General features: G+C 40.3%; 1 protein-coding gene across 1 annotated transcript in view; it reads left to right on the forward strand.

Annotated features, from left to right (window-relative positions):
* The window catches only part of met (MET proto-oncogene, receptor tyrosine kinase), a 124,229-nt gene that overhangs the window by 45,585 nt on the left and 59,995 nt on the right, over window positions 1-18,649 (forward strand). Inside the window, exon 3 of the mRNA XM_043709570.1 lies at window positions 12,300-12,491. Within this exon, the coding sequence (XP_043565505.1) occupies window positions 12,300-12,491 (192 nt within the window). The remainder of the gene's footprint in view (window positions 1-12,299; window positions 12,492-18,649) is intronic.

An 18,649-nucleotide genomic window follows, 5' to 3' on the forward strand; every position in this document is an offset into this window, starting at 1 on the left:
AATATTACAATGACAGTTAAGGTAGGAGAGAAGAAAAGCACATAATAATGTATGTGGCAACAAACTCACCATGGCAATTATTTAGTTATTTGGGTGTATCACACAAAACATCTTAACCAAGGTTGATATAAAATGCACAGGGGAGTGAGTGGCATGAAGAGGCTTGCTTTCTGCACTTATGACTACAGTCACAATTTATTTCATGTTCAGAATTATCTCAAACTAAAATAAAGCTGATTAGATGGACAGATACAGACTGACAGTTTATTTAAAGATACTTCCACACCTGGTTACTCTTATTCCTGTACAGTTTTGTGCTAGTGAGTTGCAATTGCTTGTAGTTTCTATAAATTTAACTAAATGTCAAGAATTAATTTGTATAAACTACAATTGCCTGTGTTGTACAAACCTCACATGGAACGAAACACCACCTACTATTGGCCAGTTTTTGAATCTTTTCCCATCACAGGTTGGTTGCTGAGCATGCTCCTTGCCATTAATAGATCGAGTCCTTTGAAAAACCCAGCTGAGCAAGCTTTCAACACACTGTGGCAAAATGGCCACCATTATGTTTTCTTTCAAGCAACTTCTGTTGACAAAACCTAGCCTACTGCAATACAACCAGGATAAACCCAATTCTCAAGTAGATACATCACAAAACGCTCTATGCGCCTGTCGTTTGCCAGACAAAAAAACCTATTGCTGAAAGCCCTAATGTCTAAGCAAGCCAGCTATTCCAGTATAGCGCTCAGGGCATTATGCAGATTACCCAACCAGCACAAAGACAAAGATGTCCCTCTTGATCTAAATGTGGATGCTCTAGATTACAAGACTGAAAGTATTCTCAAGATAGATCCGTTACTCTTTGGTCAAAGCTAGTATGAACAGTTTCAATCAGTTGAAGATGAACAACTGCAAGAGTTGTGGAAGGTTGGTATCTAAGGGTGGCCTAACAATATTAAGGAAGTTCCTGACAACATTCAGTCATTTTGTTCATACCAAATTGAATTTAGTATATTTTGGTAAGTCATAGAGACATGCAGCATGGAATCAGACTCTCATATCCAATTCATCCAAGCTGTCCAGGTTTCCCAAACTAAAGTAGCCACATTTACTTGCATTTGCCCCATTTCTCTCTAAACCTGCCTTATTCATGTACCTGTCCAATTGTATTTAAATATTGTAACTATACCAGCATCTATCACTTCCTTTAGCAGTTCATGGCATATACGCATCAGCCTCCTTGAAAACATTTCCCCTCAGGTTCTTTTCAAATCTATCCCCTCTCAGCTCAAACACTATGCCCTCTAGTTTTGAACTCATTTTGCCAAGATAACATGTCAATTTTACATCAGGGAGACATGGTATTGAATGTAGAAGATGGCTAGCAAGCAAATCTGTGTTCAGGACAGGGGGAAATTAGGATATCCAGTGACTTATGAGTGCAGGTAAAGCCTGCCAAATGTACCAGCCCCAGAAGCAGAAGGGGCCTCTATATCCACCGAGCCTACAAAACATTTCATTGAAGTTTGAATTATTAATCTCTTTAATTCTGTCCTTACATGTCTATATAACTAATATATTCTCTGCCGCTGCCAATGTATAATGATGCATGTCTAGCTGGAGTATTTTTTTCTTCTTCGGATAAAGGGGAATATTTTGTTATGTCTCAGCTAGTATGCAGTATACCTTTTGAAGAGACACGTTCATGATGCCATCACTGTATCATGGCATCTGGCCTGATGGAATAGATGTCTCTGTTTTGCTGAGACTTCTTGCAACATGATTCACTGAGGGAAGTGTACTCCAGTGAAAGCCCTATTGTCTAAGCAAGCCAGCTATTCCAGTATAGCTTAGAGTATTCCAGTATAGGGATTGCTTAGAGCTCAGACATGCAAGTGCCTTTGATTGTAATGTACATATGTGGGTGCCAGGTACTAATGACATTCATTGAATTATTTAGCACAATGCAAACCACCTCTCCTTCAGATGTTACAGGAGTTAATTTAAGTGTCACATCATGATAGTCGAAGATCATCGGGTATCACCATCATATCATGTCAGAATAGGAACCTAAAACCAAACCTGACCCAAAATTATAAAGAATGTACAAGCATTTACGGTCATTGGCCATGCTTCATCACTTTGGTTACTGTTTTTTGATTATCTGCTCTAATGATGTGTTATATAGGTGAAAATACCAGATTCTCGAAGCTACATGTTGTGTTATGTTTCATGGTTGGCACACAGTATATCTTTAGGAGACATGGCCATGATATCAAGACCATATCACAGCATGTGAACGGTGTCTATAAAGATCTCGGTGTCTATTGAACATTTCAGTACTATATTCCAAACTATAGTTCTCGTGTTATGCGAGCTAAGTAAAGTACAATACCGCGGTGAAGCATGGTAGAAGATCAAAGGAAACACCAAATCGTTTCAAAGAGGTTAGCTGTAATCTCAGTCAACCGAATGCAGCAGGGCCATCAGAAGAAAGTAACATGATCCAATAATGAGCAGCTCCAATAGGACACTTCAGAAATGTCAAGCAGCATCATCCAATATTATGGAATTGCAGCATGGCTGGCCCATCAATCAGCAGTTCCAGTAATAGTTATATAATTGTTTACAATTCATAGGCAACAGCCTCATAAGGAGAAACTTGTTCACATGTGCCCCTTCAAAGCAACGCTATGCAAAGTATGTCAGTTCCCCAGATGCAAATAGAGCTGTACTCTCTTTGGTATTTGTGGGTTTCCTCATTAATATTGTTGCTGAAGTCCACATGTTCTGTGCAGTTAGAGAACTAGAAATCAATACAGTTCCCTTTAGCAGTTTTAAAAATGACACTGCACATATACATTTCTCCCCAGAAGTTGCACTAAGATTTGCAGCAGTGAAGAAGATAAATACTACTAAAGTAAATGGATACATGAAGTAAGTTGTCCTGGATCATACGTAAGGTGAAATTTTAGTACATGTGGCTACAAAAGCATCACTGTAATCATGCCTGACAGAAATCTGATAGCCAACCCTATCTGTAATGTTTAAGAAGATATCAATTCAAATTGCTACTCATGCAAAGCCATAGCTTTTCAAGTGTTATAACTACCTTTGCAACATTATTAGCCTCCAGCAAAAATGTTTTACCATACAACTGCCTGAATAAGATAACCTGAGTAAGAACTTCACGTGTTAATTTCATGATGTCAATGGACAAAGCTGTGGTTCAACAAGATAGAATGGAGTCTGTGGTTCAACAAGTTTCATACAATAGCATTTGATTCAGAATTGTGTGGTGCAAAACACACAGCAAACGTCCCCTGAGATATTTGAACTATAAAAAGACTACAGTCTACAGGAAGCTTATGATTCTGAGTGAGTGTGTGTTTATTTGCTTATAATCTATTGTTGTTCATTTTCATTTATGTACAGTGCCAAGATTTTCATTTTCTCTAAGCAAATGTCATTTAAGCTTCTGCACAATACTTTCATGTGTTTTGCCAAATGGCCAGACACTATTGTTAAGCATGATTGACCTTTCATGTCTGGTAAGGATTGCTCATTAAACTTGAAATGCATAGACTGTGTTCCTTTTGGATGGAACTCATTGTACCATTTGCCATGGGCATCGTACTTCGTTATACATGGGCATTATTCAAAATGGCTTGACGCCAAACAGACAACTGATATTAAAGTCACACTTGTTTTTCAAGCTCAATTTGCCTATGCAAAATATTGAGGAATTCCAAACACAAATTGGTACCAGCAAAGATTCTGTGATCTTTCACGATGGCTTAAGAAAAATTGTGCTGGAAACTTACACAGTGCACAAGACTGTCCACTTCCTCTGATTAACATAATCACCCTAATGGACTATGTGTGGAATGTCCAGGCCAGAGGAGACCCAAAGTGAACAGATAGAGCTTTCAGATTTATAATCGAAAAGAAACAAAGAGGCTTGGCTGCCAGATGGAAGGGGAAACCCTGCAGTTTGACCTCTGACCTGGCAGGGAAGGCTTCTAATAATCTGCATGTCTTTTGCAAATTGGCTGAATCTCTACTGATCAGCTGCCCAAGTGCAACATTCTATAACTGGATCTTTTCATCCATGCACATCCTTAAATTACATGTCTGCAGGGACTCTTGTGGCACAGTTGTATTGTTCACCCCTCCCCCCCCCCCCACCCTGAGCCAGGAGGCACTGGTTCAAGTCCCACCTGCTCCAAGTGTTGTCAGAACAGCTTGATATAGCAAATGCGTTAACATTTCCTCCCAGTCTGTTTACATACAGTGTTTTCGAACACCTTCCAAAGTTCCTGTCAGCTTCCAGCAATAGTTCTTAATAAGCTTTTCAGGTGAAATGGCTACACACTGCTTATGGGAAGATGGCCTTGCTGAAGTAGTCTCACCTTTGGGAAAATGGCCCAGGGTAGGTGGGACTTGGGAAGTCAGTATATCAACCAACAGTGCAAATTTCCTCGCAATCCTGCTCTCATCAGGGTCTAAAAATTCAGCTTAGTTTCCTTTCAGTCAGCAGGTCACTCATAGACTTTTAAATAATAAAATATATTTAATTGGAAAAGATAAGAGGCATTTGGATGGGTATATGAATAGGAAGGGTTTGGAGGGATATGGGCTGGGTGCTGGCAGGTGGGACTAGATTGGGTTGGGATATCTGGTCGGGATGGACGGGTTGGACCGAAGGGTCTGTTTCCATGCTGTACATCTCTATGACTCTATGACTCTAAGTGAACACGGCTGAAACTTATAAATGGTTCTTTATGTACTAATAATAGTTTAAAAGCTAAGATATGACTTAACATAGTTTCTATTGTAAATTAATGGAATACCATAGGAATTGTTGCTGGGGCCACAATTATTTATAGTATATATCAGTGGCTTGGATGAGAAAAGTGAATTTACTGTAGCTAAGTTGTGGATGACACAATCAGGTGGGAAGGCAAGTGCTGAGGATGACACAAAGAGTTTGCAGAGCAGTGCTCCCTGTAAATGTTTTTGTTGCAAGGACTTTCAAAATCCATCCATGGAAGCAACTTCTGAAACTGAAATTAATGTGTCAGCATGCAAATTGGCATGCTTTTGGTATGAACACTGCTGCAGAGGGATATAGACAAGTTAAGCGAGTAGGTGAGATCTTGTCAGATATGGGTAAGTATGAGGTATGCACTTTAGTTGAAAGAACACAGGAACAGAATATTATTTAAATCAAGAATGTCAAAGCTACAGCACAGGGGGATTTGGAAGCTCTTGTGCACAAATTTCATAAAGTTAGCATACAAGTTCAGCAGATATTAGGGAAGGCAAACAGAACATTGGCTTTCATTTCAATAAAATAAGGAGAGCTTACTTAGGTCTGTAGTAAAACTATACAGAACATAGTTTGGAATACTGTTAACTGTTTTGGGTACATTAGCTGAGGAAGGCAGTCAAAGAAAATTTACTAAGTTGATCCTGGGTATGAGGGACTGTTTTATGAGTGTAGGCTGAGAAGGCTAAGTTTGTACTCATTGGAATTTAGAAGAATGTGATACAACCTTATTAAAACTAAAAAGAATTCTGAGGGGACTTGACAGGGTAGATGCAAAAAGGTTGTTTCTACTTGTGGGAGAGTCTCGGACCAGTCAGACCTGCTGTGCTTTTCCAGCTTCACTTTTACTGACTCTGGCTTCCAGCATCTGCAGTCCTTACTATTATTGATGTCAGCCGAGGATAGTAGCCTACTTCTGCTATTACATCTTATGTTCTTATCGAGTTGCTTGGTGAAACCAGCTCTGGAAGTCTATAGTAGATCTAAGAAAACATTTATGGTATGAATCTGATTCTTTTTCCTAAGAAACAATAAGTGGAAAGATACAGATGTAGTTTTTTTTTTGTATGTGACCATCTAACATCTAGATCAAGGTCTAAAATAAGGGTGTCAATTTTAATCTTTCCAGGGATTACTTGAAAGGAAAAAACACTTGCATTTATAAAGGACTTATAACAATGCCAGTCTGCTCAAAGCACTTTACGACTGGTTAAGTACTTTTGAAGTGTAGACCCATATGTTACAGGAAACACAAAAGCTACTTTGCACACATGAATCTCCTGCAAACAGCAATGTGATAACAACCAGATTTTCTGTCTGTTTATGTGATGTTAATAAGGATAAATACTGGCTAGAGCACCACTTTTTTTTCAAAAGAGTGACATGAAATCTTTCACATCTACCTGAACATTCAGTTTAATTTGGATGCTGCCTGAACTGCTGTACTCTTCCAGCACCACTGATCCAGAATCTGGTTTCCAGCATCTGCAGTCATTGTTTTTACCTTATTCAGTTTAATGTGTCATCTGAAAAAGGTGTCACCACCAATGCAGCCTATGGAGTGTCAGTCATGATTTTTTTGTTCAGGTTCTGGAGTGGAATTTGAACCCAGAGCTTGAAGATTCAGAGGCAAGACTGCTACCAGCTTTAGTTGCTAGCTGATGAAGGTCAGGATTTGTACAGTGCAGGTTTTGTTCAGTTCAATCCAAAAATTATAAGTGAAGCCATATGTTTGTCATTGCCCAGCATTTTGAGAACACTGGTGTTCTTGACTGGAACAGCAGAGTCAGGTACCTGGTGGTGAGAGAATGATTACCTGGTGTGACTTTGCCTCGAGCAGGATATTTTACCTGATGCAGTGATACTTACATGATCGCCTGTAACATAAGAAACTGGGAATGGATTTCATGATATTGAAGTATCCAACAGATATTTATTACAAAAAAACCCAAAGAAACCTGGATACTAGAAATCAGAAGTTGCTGGAAAACCTCAGCAGGTCCAGCAGCATCTGTTGAAAGAAAGCAGAGTTAATGTTTAAGATCCAATGACCCTTCTTCAAAACTGACATTTATTATAACTAATAATTATGTATTAACATCACATTCATCGGAATATAAATGTCTGGGCTAATATTAAGCTATTAGGTTACAAAAGAGGAGTATGCTTCTAGTCATGCTTCGAGCGATCTGAGATAAGGTGGATTGTGAGATGTTTATACCCTCAGTTTGCATGCTATGTTGCAGTGAGTGTATCATGAGCATGTGTTTAGCATAACACAATAAATTCAAGTAGCAGGTTGTAAGTTTGCTTGCTGAGCAGAAAGGTTTGTTCTCAGACATTTCATCACCCTGCTAGATAACATCATCAGTGAGCCTCCGGTGAAGCGCTGGTGTTCTGTCCTGCTTTCTATTCATGTGTCTTGCTCTGTTAAGGTGGGTGATTTCACTTCCAGTTCTTTTTTTCAGAGGTTGATAAATGGGGTCCAAATTGATGTGTTTATTGATGGAATTCCAGTTTGAATGCCAGACCGCTAAGAATTCCCATGCATGTCCCAGGATGGATGTATTGTCCCAGTCAAAGTGGTGTTCTTCTTCATCTCTTTGTCAGGATGCCGATCCCTTCACATCATGGTAGCCCACAAACCTATCTACACACTGAAACAACTACTGATGAATCTAATGGACCCTATACCCACAACCAGCAAAACAAATGTCATTTACAAAATATCATGCAAGGACTGTAACAAACACTCCACTGGACAGGCAAGCAAAAAACTAGCCACCAGGATACACGATCACCAACTAGCCAGCAAATGACATGACCCACTATCACTAGTATCCTCACATACAGATGAAAAAGGATATCATTTCGACTAGGACAACACATCTATCCTAGGACAGGCTAAACAGAGACAGGCATGGGAATTCCTAGATGCCTGGCACTCAAACTGGAACTCTATCAATAAACACTTTGATTTGGACCCCATTTACCAACCTCACAGAAAAAGAACCAGAAGTGATATCACACACTTTGGCAGAACAAGACAGATAAATAGAAAGCGGAACAGAACACCAGTGCTTTACTGGAGGCTCACTGATGATGTCACCTAGCATGGTGATGAAACATCTGAAAACAAACCTTCCAGCTCAGAGCAAACTTACAACCTGAACCTCAACCTGAGCTTACAACCCTTCTCAAAAATCGCAACTTCAAGTAGCATTTCGGCAGATTACAATCTGGTTGATCTGAATATGGTTAAATGCAAATATAATTTATGTATGGGTAGATTTTAAATTTCTAAACCTGTCATGAACTGCAGTTAACCAAAAGCTCGTTTAAAATTGTGCAATTTTCTGGGAATTATTCCTGCTGAGTTCTCTTTCGATATTCACATACTGATGTTTTCATACTGGATAATAATTGACTCATCTGTTTACTTTTATTTATCTGAATAAATAAGCCATCCAAAGTTCATGAATTCTAGTAATCCATTGAATAACTGCTACCTTGTTATCACAGACCCATGTCCAATTCTTCAAACAGTGTAGCAGGTAGAGGAATTGATTACAGTGCATTGTCAGACATATCCAGTGACATCCTTGTTAAACTTGGCAGCTCAAGGCCCATGTATGATGAGGTCTTTAACTTATCACACTGCTGGTTCCTATCCCCCTCCAGAAGCAGCTTTCTCAACTCCTGTTTTGAATTTATGCCTCTCTGCCTCATAAGCAACGGTCCTCAATAAATTCCGACAGGAGGAGAGCCAGTATGCATTAAGGGCATGGCACCTGAAGAGGCAAAGACAGTAATACCAAGTCATGTAATGAGATGAAATCAATTTTCTATCATTGGTCTTGATAAAAATAAGACATAATTCATATTTGGATGTGGCATTATTGCATTTTAGTTCAAGACTAATGTACATCACACCCCATGATTTAATTGTATTCTGTGTTTAAGGCGCCATTCTCTGACAGCCAAGTAAATCACAGTTCTGTATGCCTGTTTGAGGATGGTTCAGTTACATGCTGAAGATCACATGGTGTTAATCAAACAACAGTCAGGAATTCATCTTCTGGTATGGTGTACCTATGTTCTTTCCTCAACCAAGATCAACTGTTGTTCAAAACAGAATCTGATTAGCCGGCCATTGACCCCGATGCTACCTGTGGGAACTTGCATTGTTCAAAAGCAACCACCACTTTAAACCTGCTTTTCTGTCTATACATGTCTAAGCAATTTATCATATGCAAAGTACTTTGAGATGTTTTTGAGTGAAGACCTAAGACTCTCTACATAAATCAGAGTCTCTTGTTTTCCCAAATGTAAGACTGCAAATCTTTATAACATTATTTCCTGGAATTCCTATTTGTGAACTCAGCAGCATTCAAGGAAAATTAATCACTGAGGAGGAGCAGGATGTACTAACAAAACCTGCAACAGATGAATTTTGTTTTTCATTTTAATTGCTCTTTGAGAGTGCAGATTTCACATTGTCTCAGTGAAGCTAAGTTCTGTATGCAGCAGCTCAAATTCCCCAAAATGTCCATTCGTGTTTAAGCTGAGACCATGCCTGTGATTTGGGCTGTTTGAGAATCCGATCAGAGGTGCACAGAATTGCAAAATGGTAGGAAAATGTGTATGCTTGTTGCCAGCGTGCTAACATGCCATTTAGTCAGCGGCCGGGGAAGCAGCAGACTTCCCTGTAACCCTTATGAGCCATTTAAGTGATGAGTTGAGGTCTTCTTGCTGCCTTTGCTGGCATTTCCCATTGTCGGGCAGTGGGGTCCCAGCACTGCATACATAGAAACATAGAAAAAAGGTATTGGAGTAGGCCATTCAACCCTTCAAGCCTGCACCATGATTCAATAATTCAATATGATCATGGCTGGTCATGCAATTTCAGTATCCCACTCCCGCTTTTTCTCCATACCCCTTGATTCCTTTAGCTGCAAGGGCCATATTCAGCTCCCTCTTGAATAGAGTGAACAAACCGGCCCCAGCAGCTTCCTGTGGGAGAGATTTCTGCAGGTTCTCAACTCTCTGAGTGAAGTTTTCCTCATCTCAGTCCTGAATGGCTTATCCCTTATTCTTAGACTGTGACCCCAGTTCCGAACTTCCCCAACATCGGGAACATTCTTTCTGCATCTAGCCTGTCCAGTCCCAGCAGGATTTAAGATGTTTCTATCAGATCCCACCCCACTCTTCTAAATTCCAGTGAGTATAAGCCAAATCGATCCAGTCTTTCATCATTTGTCCTGCCATCCTGGATATCAGTCTGGTGAACCTTTACTGGACTCTCAATAGCAAAAATGTCCTGCTTCAGACTAGGAGACCAAACAGCTCATAATACTCAAGGTGTGGCGTCACCAAGGCCCTGCATAAATGCAGCAAGACATCCCTACTGCTATATTCAAATCATCTTGCTATGACCGCCAGCATGCCATTAACTTTCCTCACTGCCTGTTGCACCTATATGCCAACTTCAACTGTTTCACCCTGACAGGGCACTATGAGGTAAACCCTGATGACCTCTTTGGGAGGTGGGGGGAGGGTGCTTCTTTTATAGGCACTCTTACCCATGCGTACCTATCATGGAGCATTGACCACTCCTATGGCATCAGGGTCACCTGTCCTCAGTGACCTCTAATCCCCTTACCCGATGCTCGATGCCTCAGATCTCACTTGCCTTATTAAGAGGTACACGTTCATCACTGCATCCTCTTCCTCCTTATGCAACCCAAACCTTGACTGATGCGTCTAGTGTTCTGTGTTGTGGCACTACTGCAGTTGCTGAATTGTTGGCCGTCTGGGTGGCCAATTTGCAGGGACGCTGCCATCAATGGTGTAAAATGCAGCCAGCACCAAGCGGCATTTCCTCCACCCCCAACCCATCCTTCCTCAGGCCCCAGCAATAGGACATCTGCTACTTGATGAACATTCCAGCCAATGTGTCGCAGTGCTGTTCATAATCAAGCATTGAGGCTGTGCTAGATTCTAGCACCTGTTAAATACAAACACATTTTCCAGCAGGTATCAATATATAATGCATAAAAATTATGGCAGTCAGAGGCCAATTGTATCAATCTCACCATTTCTCCTAATTCTTCAGTTATCAACAATCAACATTCATGGGCCTTAACTGCACAGTTGCATCTTGAGCAATCTGATTTCTTAGGGTAAATTAGTTCCTTTGTCCCTGCAAGATTCATGTGAGGCCCTCCTTTTGAGAATTTCAGTTTTAATGCCTTCCGCTCACTGATTAGTAGTTATTGCCAAATGTATAAAAGAGAACTGCCAATACCTTCTGTCTAACAGCAATAAAGTTGACTGATGCTGACTCCCTAAAGGGAAATGACATGAGGTCAGTGTAAATGGATAATCTATATTCAATCTTAATAGTAGAATGTGGAATCTGAACTGACTGCAAAGTAAACAATGAGTAATGGCATATGATATAGCTGGCATTCCTCAGATGGAGTTTGTGTATATAATCCTGTGTTCAGGCTTGTACCTTTGTCATGAGCACTGCAACTGTACCTACCTTTGTTAATATTGTTTCAGATGTGTTTCATACCATACAAATCCAATTGAATTTCTTTTGAAGAGGTGACTTAATTAGTGAATAGCCAGAGGAATGTGCATAGGTATTATTTTTATGAAATTTCCTGAGAGGATTTGATAAAGTCACTGATAAGAACCTGCTCAATCCATGCCAGTGTTTATGGTCCACTCAAACCGCTTCCCATCTTCTCTCAGCTAATTTTATTAGCAAAACCCTCCTTTGCCTTGTCCATCATGCTTCTGTGCGTGTAGAGTTAGGTCACAGGTGAAGCACATTCTCACTGAATGGTGGAATAGACCTGAGGGGCTAATAAATGGCTGACCCTTATGGGTTATGTTCATTCGCAACTAGAGAATGATGCTGAAATATCAGAGCCTCCATCAAAGTGGCATATCACAGAAGTAGTATGACTTACTCATCAATACATGGTCTAACCTTTTTGTCCTGGATAGAGCTAAGCACATTGGTGGAGTTCAGAATTTACAAGTGTTAATCTGATGATAGAGTTTGTATCATGATGAATTGGCATGCCACAACCTGAAACATTGAGGCAGTACTCCGGAAAGGCTTTTGATTTTGACTTGAGTTGTTGACAGGACTTCACACTCTGCTGATGACAGGTAAAATCAGAATGCCTGCCTCTTTTCTGGATCACACCCTTTGTTGAAAAAAGCGTCCATTGGAGGAATCCAAAATTGTTTGATCTTTGTCATTGACATCCACATAAAAGTTTGTCAAAAGGAACAAAAAGAAATTGAAAAATATTTAAAGTATTATTTTAACTCTCTGAATTTTAGTTTGACTCCAAATGATCTTCTTGTGCCACCTTTAACAAGTAATTTATCATTGCAAACATAATTAAATATTGTTCTCCGAATTTTGTTTGTTCCCTATAAGAGTTCCTCAGCCAAAGAGACGCACTGTGGAGGAATAAGTGATCAACTTCAGATGGAGAGTACAACCCCTTTACAACGTCTGGACCTATTTCTTGGGCAATTCCAATATGTCTTATTGACTTCAATTGCAGTATTCACTCAAGGAAAAGTAACTATTGCAAATCTAGGAACTGTTGATGGTCGTATTATGCAGGTAAACCTTGGATCCTTCTATTACTCTTACAGTGTTGTATTCCTTTTTTATAGCATCACTGCTCAAGCCTACACTAAGTTTTGCAATTAGATATATTCCACCTCTCCTCCCTTAATCTCACTCCAAGTGACTCGGTATCCTTGCTAGTAAGTTATTTATTGCAAGTGTTATCTCAGCCCCTTTTATCCTCCCTCCTCAGAATTCACTAACTGCCTGACCAACCTACACTTCATAATTCATTTAAACGTTCCTATCATATTCACAATCAGTGAGCTGGGATTTTACCAGGTCCCTCGAAACAAGCTGGCAGGCAGGGAGTGGGGATCTTTTACTAGTGCCATGAAATTATATCTGCAGCCTTCCCCAGACAGAAACTGACCAAGCCTTTGAAGTTGCCTCGATTGAATGACTCTTTTTATTGCTACTGGTGTTTTACCAGCAGTGGGTGGACCCTCCACTGTGTGGTGACTCCATCTGTAATCACTGAAAGACTTCCCTATGGGCTTGGAGTGGGTGAGACTTGGCGGGGGAACAGGGAGCAGGTGTAGGCGGTGGAGGGAGGAGATGCCCTGCTAATCAGGCATTCTCTGTACTTCAGAGTGGCCTCCTGGTGGTAACACTTGCTTCATGACAACCTCCTCCACCCTCACTGATGTCCACCCCTCTTATTGGGCCATGCCTGTTTTGTTGAGACAACACCAGAACCCATTTATCAGTAATGTGTGCAGCTTGAAGGGCTTTTGCCCGAAATGTTGATTTTACTGCTCCTCGGATGCTGCCTGAACTGCTCTGCTTTTCCAGTACCACTCTAATCTAAACTCTGGTTTCCAGCATCTGCAGTCATTGTTTTTACCTAGCATGTTCTGTGGTGCCCTGTCTGCAAGTGCAATCCCAGGAGTGACCTCTACTACCGTTGATGGAGACTGAAGAGCTTCCAACTCTTCAATTGGCTGTCCATTCTGTCAGTGAGATCCCATCTTTTAAAGGAACATTAGATTCACAACATCTACTTGGTTGCTGGACAAACAGAAATTGCATTCTACAATTTTTGGAAGAGGGGTTGCATCAGCTTTCAGGCCAACATCAATGTCCCCGCTGCTCTAAGAATGTTTTAACCACTGTTTCAGGCTGAATCAGATTGTCCACTGTCTCGCCTCTATCTTTGACCTTGAGCTGAGCCTCCATCAGTATGAATACATAAAGACTGTTGAATGTCACCAGCCTCAGCCCAGCTCCTAGCAAAGCCTTTATTCCTTTCACTTTTTCAGACTCAGCAATAACATTGCTATTGCAAAACTCATCAAAACTTCTCTTCATCACATCCTCTGTTGCATCAGATCCTGCTCATTAATTGCCTTATGGATTCACATTGGCTCCCATTTATCAAGTTTCCAATTTAAGATCCTTTTCCTTGTGTTTAATGTTAATTCTTCCAATCCTACAACTACCTCCAAAATGTCATGTTCTGAATCCAGATTTTTATGTATTCCCCTGCCCCTCCTACTGCTGCCTTCTTTGGCCCCACTATTGGTAGCTATGCTGTCAGCATTTATTCTCTTAGATCATAGCCACATTCTCTTGGAAACAAAAACAGAAATTGCTGGAAAAGCTGAGCAGGTCTGGCAGTACCTGTGAAAAGAAATCTGAGTTAGCATTTCGGGTCTAATTCCTGATGAAGGGCTTATGGCCAAAACATCGACTCTCCTGCTCCTCGGCTGCTGCCTGACCTGCTGTGCTTTTCCAGCACCACACTCTCAACTCTGATCTCCAGCATCTGCAGTCCTCACCTCATTTTCTGATTTTCTGTCTGATATGTCTATGCTGGTTATCTCAACTAATTGTAGTAGCTCATTCCATTTTGCAACCAATTTCTGAACGAAGTGGTTTCTCCTGATTCTCTATTGGACAGTTATTTACCTTTCGACTCCCCCATAAGTGAAAACAATTCCTCTGCATTTTTAAAATTATTTATTCATGGGTTCTAAATGTCATTGGCAAGATCAGAATTTATTGACCATCCTTAATTGCCCTTGAGTACAGTCTTCTTGAACCATTGTGCTCTGAGGTGTTGGATTAGAGATAAACATGCAACCATATATCTGGGAGTTCACCCAACCGCAGAAAGTGTGTTTAGGGTGACATCTTGTGTACAGAAGTGTGGTAGTGATTTTGTTTTGAAAGAGTATTTCTTGCTAACTTACACCTGTTCTCTTGTGCCCAAAACCTTCTCTGAACCACCTTCAACCCACGTATATTCTTCCTTAAAGAGACCAAAACTGCACAAAGTATTCGAGATGTGACCTGAATAATTCAAGCATAGCATCTTTACTTTTATGTTCAGTGCCTCTCGTAATAAAGGGTAGCTCCTCTAGTCTTCCTGCCAAAATGCATAAGCTCACTTTTCCCCACATTTATATTCCATCTACCAAGTTATTTACCTGTCTGTAATCCTCTTTGTGTCATCCTCACTTGGCGTCCCACTTATTTTTGTGTCATCTGCAAACTTGACTGTTTTATGTTCACTTTCTTATCCAAGTCATTGATAGGTGTTGGAAATAAATGTGGGCCCAGCACTGATCCTTTAGCACTCCATTAGTCACAGGTTGCCTTTCAGAAACTACTATTCTTAACTTCCCTGGTTAACCATGATTGTCCCGTCCCTTCCTCAAATCCGTCTTCCCCACTGGGATATATCTTTGCTGTGAGTCACAAACAGTGTTATTACATGTTTGCCCTTCTTCATCAACTGTCTTTTCAACTAAACGCCTTTCCCAGTCTACTTCAGCTAACTCTGCACTTGTTACTTTGTAATTTGTCTGCAGCTTGCAATCCAGCTCATGTACTCAATCCAATGTTCCTTGAGCTGGAAGCATTTACAATGGATGTGCTCACTCTGAAGTACCTTGGTGTCCATCAACTCACACGTATTGCAGCAACAACAAGTCTTCCATCCTGCCATCACTAGTGTATTTAATTGATTAGTTAGTTACACTAGTGTCCCTGCTCTTAATACTTCACGGAATCATAGATAGATAGCATCACAGAATCTCTATAGTGTGGAAGCAGGTTATTCAGTCCATCGAGTCCAGTCCACACCAACCCTCTGAAGAGCATCTACCGAGATCTACCCTATCCCTGTAACCCTGCATATCCTATGGCCAATCTACCTAGCCTGCTCATCCCTGGAAACTTTGGGCTTTTAAAATAATATATGATTTATTTGTTATTTCTTGCATTCTCTGTTTCATCTTTCTTTAATAATATTGAGCATCTATGATAGTTTCATTGAGGTTTCCTGCTGATGATGAAATGCATGATCAATGCAATCTTTTTGTATGATTGCCAAATCCTCCTGCAATATACTGAGCTTTTAAACTGTACAATTTTTTAATTATTTTGCTGATTCATCCTTTTTCCATTATAGGCGCCACCCTGCTATTCTTTGATCTAACCTTATATTGCCAAATAGTTTCAACTTAATTCACAGCATAACTTGATAACTTGCATTAATTGTTGGAAAAGTTAAAGTAGCAGTTATCACAAGTATCAAAAACTACCTGAGTGTTAATAAGTGCAAATGCGACTGGACTATATAACAAAATTGTCTGTCAGAAAGAAACCTAAGTCGGTGAAGTAAAACAACGACAAGAAATAAAGGTTAGTTGTAAATAGTAGCTAACACACCAAGCTTTCTGATGATGAGCTCATGCTCGAAAAATTGACGCTCCTCGTCGGATGCTGCCTGACCAGCTGTGCTTTTTCAGCACCACACTTCTCAACTCTGATCGCCAGCATCTGCAGTCCTCACTTTCTCCTACACCATGAGTTTACCTAAAGGACTCAAAACTAACCTTCCATAGGGGCAGAGCATGTCAACACCATATTGATGTGATTTGATTTATTGTTGTCACATATACTGAGATACTGTGAAAAGTGTTGTCTTACGTGCTTTACAGGCAGATTTTCTTACACATTGCATCAGGGTAACAGAACAGAGTGCAGGTTATAATGTTACAGCTGTGGAGAAGGTGTAGAGCGAGATCAATATTAACATTAAAGAGATCCATTCAAAAGTCTGATTACAGCAGGGAAAAGCTGTCCTTGAATCTGTTCATACATGTGTACAAAACTTTATATCTTCTGCCTGACAGAAGAGGGCGGAAGATAGTATAACTGGGGTGGGAGGAGTCTTTGATTATATTGGTTGCTTTTGGGATGCAGCAGGAAGTATAGATGAAGTCAATGGATGGGAGGTTGCTTTCTGTAATGGGCTAGATTGTGATCACAACTCTTTGTAGTTTATTTCAGTCTGTGCAGTTATTCTCTGTAAAAGTCCTGTGCAAGTTTCAGTCTTTAACAAGTTGTGAAAAGAAACTGAATGGAATTGGAACATTTCCCCACAGAGGGTGAGCAGATTTATGTAATACAGGCAGAGATTCCTCTGAAAAGCATGGGAAAGCAGCTACAAGGGCAAAGGAAAGAAATTTGAGGAAAAGTAAACCTTCTCTTTCAAACTTTAAAGTTGTCCTAATTTTCAGTTTAACACCAAGACACAATCTTATCATTGTTTCATCACTGTACTTCTCCTTAGTTTTTACTTGGGTAATGCTGAGCAAAAGCTGCTCTTTTTGTGATCTTAAAGTATATTTTGAAAAATTGGTGCTGCAAATGTTTATGTTAAAGCATGAGATGTTTTTCCTGTCCCCTGACCTTTCCAAAACCAAAATCCAAGATAAGGAACCTAGACCAGTTGTAAACCTGGCCCAAAAGATTTATCTGTCATCCCATGTTTTGTTTAGAAAGAACTGTACAGTAGGATGGCTGGTGTGCAATGCAGAGTGACACCAACAGTGCAGGTTCAATTCCCACACCAGTTGATCTTACGAAGAAGGTCCCACCTTCTAAACCTCTTCCTTCACATTAGACATGGTGACCTTCAGGTTAAACTCTCCACCAGCCATCTCTCTCTAATGAGAGAGCAGCCTTGTGGGACTATGGTGACTTTGCCGTTATTTTTCAGGGTTCTATATTAATGTTTGTGAACTTTATTTGAATATAGTAGGGCTTGTGGTTCTGTTCTGATGAATGACCCATTTTATGGGTGTTTGCAGATCAAGCTATGTGTAAATAAGTCAAGGACATAATACAGTGCTTTGAGTGAAGGTGACTATTAGACATTAGCATCAATTTTGCACAAGAAAGAAGATAAATGTCAAACAGAGGAGAAGTAAATGAGGATGCAGTAAAGAGCATTAAAAGTGAAGGCTGTCTGCTCCTAACAATTGAGTAGCTATGTGGAATGGAGAAATGGGAAACATGTAGCAAAATACAGTAAGGAGGAATGGTGCTTAAAATACAGGATTGGTTATATCAGCAAATGTACTCATTAAACCATTTCCTACATTGCATCCATCATGCTCTTGCTACTTATCTTCCCAGCTACTTTCAACTGGTAAGCGCAGCAGATATTTTTTCCTCCCCATGCTGCAAAAAATATATTCCCTTGAACACCTCCAATTTCCACATCTACTTTGTCCCTTTAAATTTGCTGAGGATGAGGCATGCGGATACACATTACTCTCACTTCACTGCTTCAAGATACAATATTCAGAATTTAAAATTTACTCATTCAATTAATCCGCAGTTACAAATTCTGACCTGCTCGGTAAACTTCCAGGTTTCCCCTTCCCCACACATTTCCAACTCTGCTCCTCTCCTGTCCACTCTGAAGTACCATTTATTAGCATCGCGACCTTTGTCTCTGGTTGAGTAGATAGAAAACTGAGTTCAAGACTCCCCAGCACTCACCAGGAAACAGAATACAATATTTCAATCTCCAAGTTTCATTCGCATGCCTCTGTTTAATTTCCTTCCAAAAGCTAGAGGGAAGTAACTGCTATTCCATGGAATATAGGTTAGTGTCTGCGGGGCTTGTAGAAGGAAAACAGGGGTGACTGGAGCAGAAACAGCCTAAGTTTACCTTTGGGCTCAACAAAAGCATTTTTGCTTCCCTGGCCCTAAAACACAAACTTTTTTTTGAATGGTCTCTGCTGGTTCCAGAATCTCTTCTTGCTTAACTTTACCTAGTAAACTGTTGTAGCTTTGTGACTTAGCAGCCCATCCAAATGCCTGAGACAATTATTTATGAAACTCACAAA

This window comes from Chiloscyllium plagiosum, chromosome 19, assembly GCF_004010195.1.
Source record: "Chiloscyllium plagiosum isolate BGI_BamShark_2017 chromosome 19, ASM401019v2, whole genome shotgun sequence".
Lineage (NCBI taxonomy): Eukaryota > Metazoa > Chordata > Chondrichthyes > Orectolobiformes > Hemiscylliidae > Chiloscyllium > Chiloscyllium plagiosum.